General features: G+C 44.2%; 2 protein-coding genes across 2 annotated transcripts; one reads left to right on the top strand and one right to left on the bottom strand.

The window, feature by feature from the left end:
• Positions 1 to 1,138: 1,138 nt before the first annotated feature.
• LOC136707597 (ankyrin repeat domain-containing protein 13C-like) lies at positions 1,139 to 13,285 on the bottom strand. Its single transcript, XM_066681765.1, has 13 exons — positions 12,751 to 13,285; positions 11,129 to 11,170; positions 10,748 to 10,852; positions 7,155 to 7,240; positions 6,884 to 6,929; positions 6,392 to 6,458; positions 6,075 to 6,219; positions 4,832 to 4,963; positions 2,964 to 3,125; positions 2,749 to 2,828; positions 2,517 to 2,615; positions 2,169 to 2,269; positions 1,139 to 1,962 (listed from the first exon to the last, which is right to left on the bottom strand). Exons 1-13 carry the CDS (start codon positions 13,088 to 13,090, stop codon positions 1,832 to 1,834), a joined length of 1,536 nt encoding a protein of 511 aa, XP_066537862.1. The 5' UTR covers positions 13,091 to 13,285; the 3' UTR covers positions 1,139 to 1,831.
• Positions 13,286 to 14,541: 1,256 nt separating this feature from the next.
• On the top strand, positions 14,542 to 17,281 carry znf830 (zinc finger protein 830). Its single transcript, XM_066681667.1, has 2 exons — positions 14,542 to 15,291; positions 16,079 to 17,281. The coding sequence occupies exons 1-2, from the start codon at positions 14,767 to 14,769 to the stop codon at positions 16,556 to 16,558; spliced, it is 1,005 nt and encodes a 334-aa protein (XP_066537764.1). The 5' UTR covers positions 14,542 to 14,766; the 3' UTR covers positions 16,559 to 17,281.
• Positions 17,282 to 18,680: the final 1,399 nt, after the last annotated feature.

Below are 18,680 nucleotides of genomic sequence, written 5' to 3'. Positions count from 1 at the left end.
ATCAGTGGAGCTGAGAGAATGGACAGTGAGGAGGTGGTCATAATGTTATGGCTGGTTGGTGTACACACAAACATACATAAAAACAAGAGTTCACAGTTTTCACTGAAGCAAATGACAAATGAAAAGCAGTTCCACCACAAATGAGGTTAGGAGGTGTATCCCTTTTTCAGAGAGATAGTAACTGTATAACATACGATAATGCTGCATTTTGTAGTGTGAGATCTCTACAAGTTCTGACCCATTTGGTACATCTGAAGTCCTGTAGTCCTCATTGTTACATGCCTGTGAAATCGGCTGTAAGATTAACAAAAGGTGATTCATAAAACAGACCCTACGTATAATGTCTGTCTAAAAAATGTGTAGGCGTCCCTTTAGGATGAACACTTTTGTGCAAACACAGCTTGTATGAACTCCACAGACTTTAAATGGGATAATACAGAGCAGCTGCACACTTAAGTTCACCATGTTCAATGTCAAGCACTAGCTAAAGGAAGCCTCAGGAATTGAGGTTGTTGGCTAAGTGGTTCCCTCCTTGCAATATACACTATATGGCCAAAAGTTTGTGGTGAAATATGGCACTTTTCCACTGCATGGTACCTATTATTCCCTGTTTTTAGCTTTTCCATTACGCAAATCTGGTACCTGTAACCAGGTTCTTTTTTAGTTCCAGCTCGCTCATCGTTCCAACTGAGCCAAGTAGGGACTTAAAGGGGGCGCCTACGATTGTGGGGAAATGCAATTTGTTTACCTTCTGGGGCTCTGCGTCTTTTAAGGTGGAACAGTAGGTTTGACGAAAAAAAACGACTGTTGTTTGTACGTCGTTGAAGTTTAACTTTTCTGTAAATTGTAACTTTTTTAACGTTTGTACGTCGTTGAAGTTTAACTTTTCTGTAAATTGTAACTTTTTTAACGTTTGTACGTCGTTGAAGTTTAACTTTTCTGTAAATTGTAACTTTTTTAACGTTTGTACGTCGTTGAAATTTAACTTTTCTGTAAATTTTAACTTTTTTAATGTTTGTACGTCGTTGAAGTTTAACTTTTCTGTAAATTTTAACTTTTTTAAACTTTTTTAATGTTGGTACATCGTTGAAGTTTAACTTTTCTGTAAATTTGAACTTTTTTAACGTTTGTACGTCGTTGAAGTTTAACTTTTCTGTAAATTTTAACTTGGCGCCTACGATTGTGGGAAAATGCAATTTGTTTACCTTCTGGGGCTCTGCGTCTTTTAAGGTGGAACAGTAGATTTGACCAGAAAAACGACTGTTGTTTGTATGTCATTGAAGTTTAACTTTTCTGTAAATTAACTTGAAGTGTTTAGTTTTGTAGCACTTTCGGAAATGCAGTTAGTCATCTCCCAAATCTGCAGCTATTTCTACCTTAATTAATCCAGCATTTATTTTACAAATAAGTCAATATTACACACCTATGGAGCAGGAATAGGGTAATATCTCGGTTCATGCTTTTGAATGTTTGGTTAAGCAAAAATGGTTAATTATGGAACCAAATGTGGTTATTCTATGGCACTGAGTCGGTCCGTACCATGTTGTGGAAAAACGATAATGTGACAATAGTGTATGTGAGGAGACAAATAGTGGGCCTATCGTTACATGATGTGACAACAATGCAGCTCTCAGCAGCTGGAGATAGAAAGTTAAAAGAATGGAAGACACTGGTGAAAGAATGTTCATTGGTACTAGGTTTACCATGTACTCAGTACTTAATTTTATACCTTGTCAGTCATTATTGGGACTTGTAGTACCCTAAACTTGAAAGAGGACTGCAGGGCTCAGGATGCCATCTAGGACAGCCTCATAGGCTGCTGACCATGTGTTTAAAGGTCAGGGAATCGGTTCGGGTCTTCTTTATAGCCTGCAGGGATGGTGAAGACGGACTCTTCAAACTCAGTGTAGCGGAACTCCTGAAACGTCACCGTGGCCGTGATGGTTGGAAACACCGGGACGTCTTAAAAGTCAGAGTTGTGGAGAAACAGAAAGTTAATGCCTCCTTCTACTTTCAAGCTGTCAATCACAAAAGCACCCAGCCGTTCACTGGAAAGGAGCAGGGAACTTGGAAAAAGTACTGTGTTCTGTGTTAGTAATGATGTGGCTGCCCACTTTGCAGACGTTAACTGTCAAGGAGTTTAAATCACAACACAAGCGTGTACTCACCGAGTTTGACTGGGAATCCCGGAGGAAGCTTCATCTGAACGAATTCTCTGAGTTTGTTGAAGTGCTTGAAGGGGGCAATGACCTCCAATACGTTAAGCAAGCTAGAAAAGCAAGCACACTTCAGTGACTTTCACGTTAGGTTTGTGTATTAAAATCGTATTAAAATCGTCTTTCATTAAAGACTGTTAATCAATGTTCATCATAACTTCACAAACGATCACGAGAAACCTTATCAAACACATCTGCAGTTCCCACACCTCTTTAGTGGTCTATGTTTCGACTAAATGTGATATTTTTAAAGACTATTATAAATCTGAGGGATGAAAACATAATAATTAATGCACTTACGATTCTATGCTCAGAGGAAAGTCTCGGCTCATGGCTACAGTTGCCTTGAAGTTTTTCTTGCTCTCCTTACACACCTGGTCCCGGCCCAAAGCAGGAGGTCTGACAGAAACACACACACTTCTTTGTAAATTCATCCAAACCACTTAACTTTGCTATGAACTAATATACCTGGTATAATCAGTTTTCTGTTTCATCTGCAAAGTCGATAAAAAAAGTCAGTGATGGCACTTACTTTCCCACCTCTGCTGATATATACTCCTCCCAGGAGAGTGTGTTGGGCTCAGGGGCACAGAGCGACTGTCTTCGAACAGGCTGTGGATTATACAGAGACACTTTATGTATGGTGCAAAACATATGAGAATCAACATGGGCTAGGATTTCCTGATGAATCCTGTCTGAATTTAGCAACCAAGCCCCAGCTATGTGTTGTCAGTATCTGAAGCACACCTCGAAGCTCTGCTCTGCCAGACTGCCTCCTTTGCTCAGACTCTCCATGATGGCTTTATTGCGCAGAATATCCTCCTCGGTGAGATGCTCTCGTCTCTTCCTGGATTCCAACACCAGACCCTTCACTGTGTAGAAATCTCCCACAAAGTTTCCTACCTTCTCCTGCAGCACAGAAAAGTACAACTGAGCAAAAATGACATTTAAAATAGACATATAGTGTACATTATTTTATGAATGAATGACAGCTACATTTACATAGCACTTTATCCATCCATCCATTATCTGTAACCCTCATCCAGTTCAGGCAAGGCGGGAATACACCCTGGAGGGGGCGCCAATCCTTCACAGGGCAACACAGACACATTCATTCACACACTCATACCTACGGACACTTTTGAGTCGCCAATCCACCTACCAACGTGTGTTTTTGGACTGTGGGAGGAAACCAGAGCACCCGGAGGAAACCCACGCAGACACAGGGAGAACACACCAACTCCTCACAGACAGTCACCAAGAGGAAACCCACGCGGATACGGGGAGAACACACCAACTCCTCACAGACAGTCACCCAGAGGAAACCCACGCGGATACGGGGAGAACACACCAACTCCTCACAGACAGTCACCCGGAGGAAACCCAGGCAGACACAGGGAGAACACACCACACTCCTCACAGACAGTCACCCGGAGCGGGAATCGAACCCACAACCTCCAGGTCCCTGGAGCTGTGTGACTGCAACACTACCTGCTGCGCCACTGTGCCGCCCCACCACAGGGACATTGCCCCTCATTTTGCCCCAGTATCATCACTTCCAGCAGCCACCTAAGCATTCATTGGAGAATCTATAACATTTTATACAGATGACACAAGGTAAGCTGTTAATTTGGTAAGACCCTTCAGTTTAGTCTTGTCACCCTGTCCTCCTGTACCCCATGCATTGTTCTGCCCTTGTCCTTAGGAGCCGGGACTCCTCTGGGACTCTTTAGTCCTTCCTCTGACATTCCTTAATTTTTCTTCTCATGTCCTGCTGGTTTTCTGACACTACTGTCCTCCTTTTCCCCCTGTCTAGACATGTGGCACATTCCACTGTGCGCTGGAAACCTCTCTCTTTTTCTTACAAGTTACAGGTTACACAGGGACTTTCTGTATTTTCCTGGCAATGCAGGTGTAAGTTTAGCATCTGCACAGTTACAGTAACGCTTAACAGGAAGCTCAGAATAATCAGATGACAACACATTACAATGCCATCATATAGATTTTATACTGGTAAATCAGAAATGAACTCACTATGAACTCTATAATGACATACAGGGGTTGGACAATGAAAGTGAAACACCTGGTTTTAGACCACAGTAATTTATTAGTATGGTGTAGGACCTCCTTTTGCGGCCAATACAGCGTCAGTTCATCTTGGGAATGACATATACAAGTCCTGCACAGTGGTCAGAGGGATTTGAAGCCATTCTTCTTGCAGGATAGTGGCCAGGTCTCTACATGATGCTGGTGGAGGAAAACGTTTCCTGTCTCGCTCCTCCAAAACACCCCAAAGTGGCTCACTTTAGATCTGGTGACTGTGCAGCCCATGGGAGAACTTAATGAAGATTGGCCACCAGGCTGCTCCAATTTAGCCATAAAACCTCCCACACTAAAATGCCAGGTGTTTCAGTTTCATTGTCCAACCCCTGTATATATCGGTTTCGTGCATGCAACCAGCCTGGAGAGCTAGCAAATGATGAGGAAACATCCTCAGTATTTTGACTATCCATATCAAACTAATCTATGTATTCAGAGAGTTTTTACACAATTTTCACTCCAATTGAAGTCATTGCCCTGACTCACGCTTTGTGTTTTTAAGCTGAAACCTTTACCGTTTTGTCTGCCCTGAAGAGCCAGCCGATCTGACTGCGGGAGAAGGAGATGGACTTAGTGGAGAGAGTGGCAGAGTAGATATCGCTGCTCATAAGAATATCCACCTCCTCTTCTGTATCCATCTCGGAGTCCTGCAGAGAAGAGGACGGGGAAATTAAAACCCTTCGTTTTTCTTGACGACCAACTTTTGGCTTTTATATAATCGAGATCACTTAACCCTATATATAACCCCCTAATATAGTCAGAACTATTTTTTTAGTAACTACTATGTAATATGTACTATGGAGTACAGTGATCCCTCGTTTGTCGCAGGGATGCGTTCCAAGACCACCCGCGAAAAACGAATTTCCGTGAAGTAGAGGAAAGATATTTTTTTTATGTATTTAACGAGTATTTGGACTTTTAAACCCCTCCCTGTGCTGTTAACAACCCACCCTTTGCATCAAACAGTCGTTCTATACTGTTTTTCAGCTGGAACTACATGTGATATCCCACCAGTTTCTTTAATAGAGTCATTCCTAAGCTGTGATTTAGCGTCAGTAAATTTCACTCGGATGTGGACATGAACAACACATGTACTGTACGTAAGAAATACTTGTAAATGATATATTTTGTCACCTACAGGCCCGTGAGTCACGCCCTCGTCCTGTCATGCCTGTTTTCCCCGTCATGGGGAATTTGCCATGTGCATTCTCTCTGCACATGGCTCTGTCTGTTGTTGTCCTTGTCTCTGCCCATGTCCCGCCTTTGTTCCGCCTCCTTGTCCACTGTCCTCGTTATCTGTCTCAGGTGTGTCTCGTTTGTATGTAGTATTTAAGTTCCCGTGTGTCACTTCCTGGTATCGGTCATTCGTTTTGTTTCCTAAGCCATGTTGTGTTGTTACCTTCCGAGTCAAGTCGTTTCATTTAGTTTCCCAGTCATGTCGTGTTGTTTCCTTCCATCTCCGTGTCAAGTCGTTTTGTTTCCTAGTCGTTTCGTTTTGGTTTCCTATTCATGTCGTGTTGTTTCTTTGTTTAGTTATATTAAAGTCATTGTGTTTTAGCAAGTGTGTCCGCCTCTGACAGTCCGCTCCGTGATTCCTGACACCGTGAAAAAACCAGCGAAGTAGCGAATCCACGAAAGATAAACCGCGAAGTAGCGAGGGATTACTGTATGTTAATGGAAATGCATGTAAACAATGATGCCTGTTGCAGTTTAAAGGACTTAACCTTGTAAATACTCTCTAGAGTGTGAGTTTCTGACCTCATGATGAATTCTCTGATACACTTTCCGTTCATTATCCAGTACGATGAAGGCCTCTGCAGGTGGTGCTTCTCCATTAAAGATAAAGCTGAGGTCGCCTCTCTGGCACTTTCTGTCACTGAAGTCCACCAGTGTGGTGTCTAACCTGCAAGACACACCACAGCTCCAATATTCCATACTTGAGTTTCCTGATCTCAACTATTAGTACAGATATTACTCAGTTTTCAAAATGAAATCTGCTATGCATATTCCGAGTCCGAACCATATAACATCATTTAGAAATGGTGAAACTACTATTATAACCTCCAGGGCACTACCTGATATTCATTCCCTGCTTGTAGATCTTGCAGGCATCGGATGGCAAAATCCGTGAGAGAAGAGGCACTGAAATGAAGAGCAGAAAAGTAAGTTTTTCCACAGGATCCAAGAGAACGTTTTAGAATGAATTGTATTGCACCATCACCATATCAGTGTCACTGCATCATTGAGAATGATCCATAATCCTTTATAAAGATCTGATTAGTGAGGGACAGTGTGAAACTGGGAATACAGTGTATGCAAAGCAACAGTAATTGTAGAACTACAAAGCGCATCTATACAGTAAACATAGCTCATCAAATGGAGCTATATCGAATGTGGAAACTGAGCAAGAAATGTCATGGCTTATTAGTGTATGTCATCTATTCCAAAGCAATGACAAAACCAACAGTAGAGAAAAGTGGATTACTGTCAATGGTCAAACTGATGAAGAACTGTGCAGTAAATGAAGGGAATACTGTAAAATAACAGCATGGTGCAACCACACTTACCCCAACTCTGAAAGTCCCAGTGCAGCTCCAGGTAAAAGTCACCAAGCTGAAACGTGTGTAAAACAGTGCTGTTGTTTTAAAATATAGTATTATTAAAGAAGAACAGTGGGCATAATCAGAAATGACTAATATGAAGGCGGTTAACTTTGTGTAGGACTGAATTTCTGCTTCACTGGTTTTACAAAATGCATACTTGTTCATTTTCTGCTGAAACTTCAGAACGTGCTTGAGCAGAACAGTTTGTGTGTGTGTGTGCGTTTGTGTTTTTTACCTCCCACAGTGCTTTGAGCAGTCGAGGTCTTTTGTTCTCCACGTTTTCTCTGGACTGCTGTTTCAGCTTCCGCAGCAGTGCTGTGACTACAACAAGGAAAGGAATTCATTATTGGAATAGGAACCCAGTAAAATGAAAACCATGTAACTCTTTATGCAGACCACTGTGTAGTGGACACTACAATATTTAAAACTACCATTATCAGCTGAACTTGAACACTGTTGCCGCTGTGTGAGAAACGAAGTGACTTCATGTTCAGCTGCATTTGTGCACAACTGCCAATATGAATCCAGTTTGCTTCCTCATTCATTCATTATCTGTAACCCTTATCCAGTTCAGGGTTGCGGTGGGTCCAGAGCCTACCTGGAATCATTGGGCGCAAGGTGGGAATACACCCTGTAGGGGGCGCCAGTCCTTCACAGGGCAACACACACACTCACACATTTACACCTACAGACACTTTTGAGTCGCCAATCCACCTACCAATGTGTGTTTTTGGACTGTGGGAGGAAACCGGAGCACCCGGAGGAAACCCACGCAGACACAGGGAGAACACACCAACTCCTCACAGACAGTTACCCGGAGGAAACCCACGCAGACATAGGGAGAACACACCAAACTCCTCACAGACAGTCACCCGGAGGAAACCCACGCAGACACAGGGAGAACACACCACACTCCTCACAGACAGTCACCCAGAGGAAACCCACGCAGACACATGGAGAACACACCAAACTCCTCACAGACAGTCACCCAGAGGAAACCCATGCAGACACAGGGAGAACACACCAAACTCCTCACAGACAGTCACCCGGAGGAAACCCACGCAGACACAGGGAGAACACACCAAACTCCTCACAGACAGTCACCCAGAGGAAACCCACGCAGACACAGGGAGAACACACCACACTCCTCACAGACAGTCACCCAGAGGAAACCCATGCAGACACAGGGAGAACACACCAAACTCCTCACAGACAGTCACCCGGAGGAAACCCACGCAGATACAGGGAGAACACACCACACTCCTCACAGACAGTCACCTGGAGGAAACCCACACAGACACAGGGAGAACACACCACACTCCACACAGACAGTCACCTGGAGGAAACCCACGCAGACACAGGGAGAACACACCACACTCCTCACAGACAGTCACCTGGAGGAAACCCACGCAGACACAGGGAGAACACACCAACTTCTCACAGACAGTCACCCGGAGGAAACCCACGCAGACACAGGGAGAACACACCACACTCCTCACAGACAGTCACCCGGAGGAAACCCACGCAGACACATGGAGAACACACCACACTCCTGACAGACAGTCACCCGGAGGAAACCCACGCAGACACAGGGAGAACACACCACACTCCTCACAGACAGTCACCCGGAGGAAACCCACGCAGACACTGGGAGAACACACCACACTCCTCACAGACAGTCACCCGGAGGAAACCCACACGGATACAGAGAGAACACACCAAACTCCTAGTCCAGTCCTAATCTAGCCCAAATATCTCTCTGCATTTGTTTCACACATGTCCCCCAATTCACTTGATCACACAGCTTAATTAGATTTTATTTTGCATAGCACTTTTCTTATGTATGTTTTGCTTTCTGTCTGTCCGGAGTGACCAATGTAAAGGAAAACCCACTGTATGTATGTTATAGGAAACCAGTTTCTCATATCACTCCTGAAGCTGTGGAGTACACTACCTGCTCTGGCCCACAGGCATGAAATCAAGTAACCATGGAGCACACTGAAAACACCTTTGTCAGCAAATGAAATTCGATCCTTATTCAGACGTTTGGAATCCTGCACTGCAACTGCAGTGATACAAGGTGCTGTCTCTCATTGATTCTGAGAGTAATAGGGTGCAGTGATTTATTGAGAGCCAGCATCTACATAGTGTCATATATCATTTATCACTTAAAGAAAAAGCCCCTTGCACATTTTACAGGGCAATAGATAAGTATTAGACAAATTTGATTATGGAAAAGATATATATTATTATTACATCATTTACAAACTGCTCTAAAGGTCCACATACAAACAAAGTCCCTCTGACAAACTGCTGTGCACTGAAAACAGCTCCTACTGTTTAGATAAACACAGGGGAAAAGTGAGAGGAAATACCCCAAGACCTCTTAATTGTGGGTAGATTGCATATCAATTTGACTCTTTTTAATGAATGTAATTAAATATAATAGTTCTCTGTAACTCTGTTATCTGTATTACTAGGCCATTGTTGGCTGTGTATGTGAAAAATGACTGTGTTGAGCTGCTAGAGAGCAATTGGGAGAGAAAAGGGAGGATTAAAAACAATCTGCTGTAAAAACATTTCACACCAGTCCCAAAAAGCCATAAAGTCCATCATAACTGCAGTTTTCTTTATTACAAAAATGCCAAAATATATATTTAGCACTTATTAAATGCCTTTGAAAGCTTGATCAAGTATGAAGACAAAAATCCACTTCTTCCAGTTATGTAAATAAGACCCAATCTCATTGAAAGGTAAGACATAAATTGATCAAATCCAAAGCTGTTTTAAAAAAGCTAAGCCCAACTGTAGTCCATAGACCATAGATTATAGAAACAGTAGTTAGCATCTTGGGGAAAAGGTTAAATTAAACCAGTCGATTCTGAATAGAAGGGCGGCACGGTGGTGCAGCAGGTAGTGTCGCAGTCACACAGCTACAGGGAGTTGGGTGTTCTCCCTGTTTTTGCGTGGGTTTCCTCCGGGTGCTCCGGTTTCCTCCCACAGTCCAAAAACACATGTTGGTAGGTTGATTGGCTGTGAGTGAATGTGTGTGTTGCCCTGTGAATGACTGGCGCCCCCTCCAGGGTGTATTCCCACCTTGCGCCCAATGATTCCAGGTAGGCTCTGGACCCACCGCGACCCTGAACTTGGATAAGCGCTTACAGATAATGAATGAATGGATTCTGAATAGAAGCTCAATATTAGTCGAGTAGTCACACCAACTGTGACCAGTCAACACAAGGAATGTCACAACGCCTTTAAAAGCCTGATTAAAAAAAAAACAAAACTCAAAGATCTAATTCTCAAGCCATTGATGAGCTAAAGCATGTAGGTCACAATGGGGAGAAAATAAACCGTACAGTGCGTGGTCTGTGGCCCAATTCAATTACTAAGGATTAAACAAAGTCAGTGAGAGTTGTTTGGTGTAAACGTTCTAAGTCAGAATCGTTCACTGTGTTGGTGATAGGAGCAGTAACCAGAGTTTTAAAGCTTTTGATGCCTTTAAAATCTAGCTGACAAAGGTATTTCACAAACTGGTTACGAACACCAAATAAATTGTCTATGTCACACTACAATGAACCATTTTACAGTTAACTACTCAGAAAAACTTAATGTACATCATGACAATTACATTGTTATTATAATTGTATTCTTTTTTTTTTTTTTTTACTATTTGGTGGAATCCCTTTTTCCCCCATACTTGCTCAGGGATCCATAAATTCCCAGTCAGATGTCCCTTTTTGCCACGCAGCACTAGAGCTGTCCACCCCAGCATTATTTATTACCCCAGAGTGTGGTCAGATTACTGTGCTGTTGGCTGAAACATACTCATCTGTCTGTCCCCGTAGCTGATGGCCTCAGCGAGGGGGCTCCACCCAAGGGCATTCTTCACTTTCACAGGTGCATTGTGGGCCAGAAGCAGATGAGCACACTCTGGAAAAAAAATTAAATTGGGGATAAAATTCTAAATATGATTAGTATAATATAAAATATTTAAACTATATATGATTATCTTGACTTTGGAGGTTTTCCTCTGTCCACACATTTTAAAGGATCTTTTGAAATGAGGCAAAATACAGGACAGACCTTGAGAGATTGTTTACATATATTACTCTTAACAGCACAGAAACAACATCACGCTGAGCCAGTGTTATTCTCTGAGGTAAAAACGAAATGGAAAAATGGTGATGTAAAAATAAATTAACCCACCTTTATGACCCGACATCACAGCCAGGTGGAGAGGTGTGTTTCCTGTAACGGAGAGAGTCATTATAATGCTGCTGGGGACTCCGTGATTTAGCTTTTTTCACACACGATTGGCTGATGTTACTTGCTTCTAAATATCCTTCTGATGAGAGTTTGGAAAGATGCAAATAATAGTTTGAACTATTATTTTGACACCATTTATTTATACTCTGACAGATACTAATATTCGTAGCAGTACAATATTGGGACAGTGATTAATATCCTGACATTTGTGTGTGTCCGTGAGCATTCTCCTCCAAGCGTGTTGAGCTGTCCAATGACAAAAAGATGTCAAAATGAAAATACAGAACTCTACTGATTTTATTAAGCATTGCTCATATTTATTTGTTCACCTACAATTCCTATTAAATTTAATAATTTAAGGATTAAATTTTATTAAAAAGGCTAAAATTAATTAAAAACTAATTGCTTAGTTACATGTGCATATACTTTATAATTAATCAGAAATAACATTAAAATTATCTTCATGCTTCAACATGCATTGTCCCTTTAAACAGCTCCAACGACCATATAGTTCTCTAAATACATCTGTTGCTCTACATACTTTGTTAGTTTTTCAATAGTCAGAACCTTCAGAGGACCACTACAGAGCAGGTATAATTTGGTTGATGTATCATTCTCAGTGGGCGGCACGGTGGTGCAGCAGGTGGTGTCACAGTCACACAGCTCCAGGGGCCTGGAGGTTGTGGGTTCGATTCCCGCTCCGGGTGACTGTCTGTGAGGAGTGTGGTGTGTTCTCCCTGTGTCTGCGTGGGTTTCCTCCGGGTGACTGTCTGTGAGGAGTGTGGTGTGTTCTCCCTGTTTCTGCGTGGGTTTCCTCCGGGTGACTGTCTGTGAGGAGTGCGGTGTGTTCTCTCTGTGTCTGCGTGGGTTTCCTCCGGGTGACTGTCTGTGAGGAGTGCGGTGTGTTCTCCCTGTGTCTGCGTGGGTTTCCTCCGGGTGCTTTGGTTTCCTCCCACAGTCCAAAAACACACATTGGTAGGTGGATTGGCGACTCAAAAGTGAGTGTGGTGTGTGAGTGAATCATTGAATGAATGAATGAATGAATCATTCTATGATACTGAGGTGGTGGTGGTGTGTTCGTGTGCACAGCAGTGCTACTGAGTTTTTAAACCCTGTGTTCACTCAAGGTCCTACCTCACTGGTCCACCTTGTAGATGTAAAGTCAGAGACAGTAACTCATCAGTGTCAGTTTGTGTCGGTCGCCTTCTAGTCCTGGTCACTGGACACTGCCCCAAGATACTGTGCACTATTCTCAGTCCAGCAGCCCTGCTGTGTCTGATCCACTCGTACCAGCACAACACACGCTAAGACACCACCACGGGAGTGCCACCGCAGCGCTGAGAATGAGAGCTACATCAGCCAAATCATACCTGCTCTGTGGTGGTCCTGTAGACAGTGAAAAACAGGGTGAAAGGGGGTACAGTAACGCTATGCAGAACACGTTAAAATGCACCTATATATAAAATCCAGTATCACTCTAGCGTTATATAAGCGGCCTACGTGTACGGGAACGTGTGGCTAGAGCGGTTTCCAGGGCAACGGGCGGATAGCGGCTGACTGACCGTGTGGGTCTTTCTGCGCGATGTTCTCGGTCCGGATCAGCGAGGAGAGCCGCCGCACGTCTCCCTTATAAACACACTCATGGACCGGAAAACCGGACGAGGACGGGCTGATCGCGCTCCTCGGGTCGTTTCCGTTGGCATCGCTACTGTTGTGCTGATGCTGCCCGTCCGCGTTATCGTTCAGGCTGTGGTCGCTGTGTCTGTGGTTGTTGTTGTTGTTGTAGATGTCGTTCTTTCCTGCTCGGACTCTCTCCGTTGTTTTCTGGAGCGGTTTCAGCGGGTCTTCGGGCTCGTTTTTTCCGTGGTCTTTCCGCAGGCTGCAGATCGTGTCCCCTGTCATTTTGAAAATACGCGAATGCAACAACGCGCGGCTGCTTTTCGTGTTTAACCTAAAAGCCCAGTGCACCGCTGACTGCTACACATGATCCCAGCGGCCGTTATCGCAGTCCGTCTGATCTCGACAGAGTCCGGTCACGGAGATCTCCGTCCATCAGCTCCGTGTGTCCGCTCGGTTTGAGGGCGACACTCCGCAGAGATGCGGCTGAGCAGATTAAACACACACACACAGCGCCGCCGTGCGGACACAACCTTCACCACAGCAACACGTACACCACCGAACCACCAGGGGGCGTTCCACAAAGCAGGATTTCACAGTTTAGCCAGAAAACATGCATACCGTATACTAGAAATGCTTTCAACATTTTAAGTTAAATTATGAAACAAAATTAAAATAAAGTCAAATCAAACAAACCACAACAACAATAACAATGATAATCATCATCATCATCATTCACTCATTGTCTGTAACAGTTTTTCTAGTTCAGGGTCGCAGTGGGTCTAGAGCCGGTAGGTCCAATCGCTAGGTCCAAGGCAGGAACACATCCTGGATGGGCCTCAAACACGCATTGAAAAACATTCACACCTATGTATTGTGGCCAATCAACCTACCAATGTGTTACTGGACTGTGGGAGGAAACTCGAACACCTGGAGAAAATCCACACAGACACGAAGAGGACACACCAAACTCCTCAGAAACAGGGACCCAAGGCAGGGCTTGAAACCACTATTATTATTATTATTATTATTATTATTATTATTATTATTATATAAGCATACTGTCGCAGTCACATAGCTCCAGGGACCTGTGAGGAGTGTGTTGTGTTCTCCCTGTGTCTGCGTGGGTTTCCTCCGGGTGACTGTCTGTGAGGAGTGTGTTGTGTTCTCCCTGTGCCCGTGTGGGTTTCCTCCGGGTGACTGTCTGTGAGGAGTGTGTTGTGTTCTCCCTGTGCCCGTGTGGGTTTCCTCCGGGTGACTGTCTGTGAGGAGTGTGGTGTATTCTCCCTGTGCCCGTGTGGGTTTCCTCCGGGTGACTGTCTGTGAGGAGTGTGTTGTGTTCTCCCTGTGCCCGTGTGGGTTTCCTCCGGGTGACTGTCTGTGAGGAGTGTGGTGTGTTCTCCCTGTGTCTGCGTGGGTTTCCTCCGGGTGACTGTCTGTGAAGAGTGTGGTGTGTTCTCCCTGTGTCTGCGTGGGTTTCCTCCGGGTGCTCCGGTTTCCTCCCACAGTCTAAAAACACACATTGGTAGGTGGATTGGCGACTCAAAAGTGTCCGCAGATGTGAGTGTGTGAGTGATTGTGTGTTGCCCTGTAAAAAAGAGGCAAACTCTTCAGGGTGTTTTCCTGATTCCGGGTAGGCTCCAGACCGACCACGACCCTGAACTGGATAAGTAGTTACAGACAAGGAATTAATAAATTAATTATATATATATATATTAGTATTTGGGTGGAATAAGCTTTGTTAAACTAATACCAATGACAGAAAGGCGTGTGGTGTCATACTCTCCGCCAGGGGGCAGTGTCGTGAACACACACTTGGACCTCGCGACGTCACTAACCCGCGCCAGACACCCTTGTTTTTGAGTTTAATGGTGGAGAAGCTGCTACCTCAGTATTATTAATATTATTGTCGGTGGTGTCCCTGCACTTGCAGCGAGAAAGAAGAGCAGCAAGGAGCGATAATGTCGGGGAAAGGGAAGAAGGCGGTGAGTCAGGAGGACCTGCGGCGGATGATGAAGGAGAAACAGCGGGAACGGCGCATCGACTCTCCGCTCGCTAAGTACACCAGCTCCGGCCGCCTCGTCTGCGCGGTCTGCGGGGAACACGTCCGCAGTGAAACACTGTGGCAGGCTCACCTGCTCAGCCGAGGACACAAGGAGCGAGTGAAGGACCTGAAAGAGGGACAGAAGGGAGAGGGAGAGGAGGAGAAGAGGAGGAAAGAGCAGGCGAAGGAGGTACTGGGGAAGAGGAAGAAAGGAGAGGAAAAAGATAGGCAGGAGGTTGTGGAGAAGAAGAAGAAAAAAGACGACGAGGAGGAGAAAATGGGGGGAAAGGGCCAAAGCGACGCTGTCCCTGCGGATTTCTTCCAGAAGAAAAGTGCAGGAGCAGCAGGGCTCAGCCTCCTTGCTGGACAGTATGGTGACGATGATGATGATGATGAAGAAGAAAAGGGAGAAGATGACGTTAATAAAGCTAATAAGTCTCAGGTATCCCGCTTCCGCCTATAATACTTATATATATGCTTATACATATTTAATATTTGTATTCATAGACCCTATAAAAGGGGTGGCGCAGCAGGTAGTGTTGCAGTCACACAGCTCCAGGGGCCTGGAGGTTGTGGGTTTGAGTCCAGCTCCGGGTGACTGTCTGTGAGGAGTGTGGTGTGTTCTCTCTGTGTCTGCGTGGGTTTCCTCCAGGTGCTCTGGTTTCCTCCCACAGTCCAAAAACACACGTTGGTAGGTGGATTGGTGACTCAAAAGTGTCCGTAGGTGTGAATGTGTGTTGCCCTGTGAAGGACTGGCGCCCTCTCCAGGGTGTATCCCTGCCTTGCGCCCAATGATTCCAGGTAGGCTCTGGACCCACCGTGACCCTGAATTGGATAAGGGTTACAGATAATGAATGAATGACCCTATAAAATGTATATATTCACAAACCTAGTTCATGTAGAGCCTAGTTAATATTGTTGCCTTAATATATATAGCTTCCAAATAATTGTGATGCTTCACTGACCTGTAATAGTGAGAGTATAGCCTCTGTCATTGCTACTCTGGGCTCTGCACTGCAGAAACGGCACTATGTAACTTTTGGAGGAGGGTAGGAGAACACTCACCTTCCCCCTGCTCCTTGATTTCTAGAACAGTGATATACAAATAATCACAGTGTTGCCCACTTGCTGTGTTACATCACACACATGTCCTCACCAAGGCAAATTCACTGTGTGTGTGACATACTTGGCAAAATAAAAGAATACTAATCGTGTCTGTTGCTTCAAAGCCTTCAGGTGATGCCGGTGGTCTCCCTGCAGATTTCTTTGAGTCTGCCAAGATCCCGTCAGAGTCTGTGGACGAGCAGAAGGAGGAGAACGAGGAGAAGCCTGAACCTCAGCTTCCTGAGGGATTCTTTGACGACCCAGTGAAAGATGCTCGAGTGCGTAACGTGGACACGCCTCGTGAGCAAATGGATCGCGAGTGGGAGGAGTTTCAGAAGGAAATGCGCTTCGTCAATAGCGCCTCCGACGCCATCGTGGCTGAGGACGACGAGGAGGGGCGCATTGAGCGCCAGATAGATGAGATCGATGAGCAGATCGAGTGCTTCCGAAGAGTGGAGCTTCTCAGAGCCAAACAGGAGGCTGTTCAGAGCAGGACAGCCATGCAGAGAAAGAAGGAAGAGAGAGAGGAGGACGAGGAGGAAGATGAAGAGGAATTGTTGCATGTATTGTCTAGAGACTGGAGAGCCAAAGGAGCACTGGCATAGCACATGCTGCTTTTTCTGAGCTACAGCAAAGAAAGGGCAAAGTGAAAACCTGGCTGACTGAGCAAGGACTCGATACAGTCTCGGCAAAACTTGAGGAACAGTTTATATGTCATCTGGACACTGGAGTGCCTGCTTATTTCTGAGATCCAGCACTTTGCTAATAGGAATGCAGTCAGATATGTCTCATACGGCTCAGCAAGCATTTTCAGAGCTATGGTCACCAAACTGCTTGACCCAACATGGTCGGTCATTTCTGAACTGTACTGTGGATTTCTAATGAGTTCTTCACATTTGCGGATTCATAAATGACAATACAATGGTTGTCAAATGTTTCCAAATCCTTTCACTCGGGGTTCTGTTGTCCTAAAGTTCTCTATTAAACTGTTTTTCTTGTATAATTGCAAGCAGCTTTGTAACATAAAATGACATGCACAAGATAAATGATGTTGCATTGATTCGCTTACTGCACTTCAGTACAGTTCATTTACGCTAATTCAGCAAGTCCAGTGATTACTCGAGTATATTTCCAAACTCACATGGTACAGGATGTCTACACTGTCAAGGTCATAAGGTCAATAGCTGTGTTTCCGTTGGGCTTCAGTGTTCTACAAGATCTAAAAGTGGCAATGTAATTGTCTGTACCCAAGCACTGGCACAGTGATGTTGACTCTTCATATCTCTCTCTCTATAATATATATATATATATATATATATATACATCCGAAATGTTCGCTATCCAAGATTATTTTTCCCATAAGAATTAAAGGAAATGGAAATAATTGGTTCCCAGCGCTTGTTGACTCGCTAATTTTCTTCTGCTGATTTTCTAGAATTCTTTGATGAACTTCTCAGCCCCTGCCTTGTCGGAACTAGCGGCTTCCCCATGCCTTACGACGCTATGGATACCAGTTCTTTGCTTAAATTTTTCAAACCAGCCTCGACTGGCATTGAAAACAAAATCACTCTCAGCACTTGTCCCTGGGGTTTTCTTCAGCAAATCATCTTAGATTTGCAGCGCCTTTTCACAAATGAACGCCTCACTGATGCTAGCACCTTCTGTTTCTCGTTTATATACGCAAGCAACAACCTCTCTACTTCTATTATTTGAGGCCTTTGCTTTGTTAAAGTACTCACTCCTTTCGACACATTAACTTCTTTAATGTCCTCCTTTTTCTTCAAAATCGTTGAGGTTGTCGACTTCGCCATGCCATATCCGATACACGCAATTCGATTGTTGGTCGCTGCCTTTTTACTACAGGTACCCTGCTATTAGTATCACTCTTAACCTTCTTTGGAGCCAAATTTTGTTCGCTAACCGGTACAAATTTTTTTTTAAATTTTCGGTCGGAACCCGATTTGTTCCACCGGGTGCTCCGGTTTCCTCCCACAGTCCAAAAACACACGTTGCAGGTGGATTGGCGACTCAAAAGTGTCCGTAGGTGTGAGTGAATGTGTGTGTGTGTGTGTGTTGCCCTGTGAAGGACTGGCGCCCCCTCCAGGGTGTATTCCCGCCTTGCGTCCAATGATTCCAGGTAGGCTCTGGACCCACCGCGACCCTGAATTGGATAAGGGTTACAGATAATGAATGATTGAATGAACCCGATTTGTTCACTAACCTAGGCGTTCGCTAACCGATGATTTTCTGAGAATTTTGTCTGTTTACAGCTTAATTCCTTTCTCTTTTAACCCAAACTCAGTGTGTTTATACAGCTAATATTGATCTCACTACATCAAACTCTGAATTTTCTGTCTCTTGGTGTTTTTTTTAATCCTGCCTTGGCAGATCATTCAACATTCCTTTCTACTCCTCAGTATATTCAGGATTTCAGACTATAACCAACTGTGTGACCAATTTAGGGTTGAGCTTCTGACCAAGGACAGCTATCGGACAACGATGGATCCTTCTGCTCCTTAACGGTAATTGATTTTTGTTTTTCTGCGGAACAGTAATGGCAAATAAATAACAATAAAGTTATTACTGCACTTAGCTCTTAAACACTGGTAGTTTAACTGTTAATAACTGCTTTATATACTACTTTTATTAATAGTATGATAAGCATAGTCATGCTTAACTTGGGTTGGCAGAAAGAAAATTCATAACTGCTGCTGTAAAACACATTAA

Source organism: Hoplias malabaricus, chromosome 9 (assembly GCF_029633855.1).
Source record: "Hoplias malabaricus isolate fHopMal1 chromosome 9, fHopMal1.hap1, whole genome shotgun sequence".
Taxonomy (NCBI): Eukaryota; Metazoa; Chordata; class Actinopteri; order Characiformes; family Erythrinidae; genus Hoplias; species Hoplias malabaricus.
Note: the sequence above shows the minus strand (reverse complement) of the source record. Positions and strands in the feature narration are given on the sequence as shown.

Excerpts from the sequence above, each read along its gene's own strand:
- znf830 (XM_066681667.1), top strand. The coding sequence starts at position 14,767 with ATGTCGGGGAAAGGGAAGAAGGCGGTGAGTCAGGAGGACCTGCGGCGG. Across the intron at positions 15,292-16,078 it reads ATAAAGCTAATAAGTCTCAG|CCTTCAGGTGATGCCGGTGG; the intron begins GTATCCCGCTTC and ends GTTGCTTCAAAG.
- LOC136707597 (XM_066681765.1), bottom strand. The coding sequence starts at position 13,090 with ATGACAGGGGACACGATCTGCAGCCTGCGGAAAGACCACGGAAAAAAC. Across the intron at positions 6,459-6,883 it reads CTGGGACTTTCAGAGTTGGG|TGCCTCTTCTCTCACGGATT; the intron begins GTAAGTGTGGTT and ends TCTTCATTTCAG. Across the intron at positions 1,963-2,168 it reads GGGATTCCCAGTCAAACTCG|ACGTCCCGGTGTTTCCAACC; the intron begins GTGAGTACACGC and ends CTGACTTTTAAG.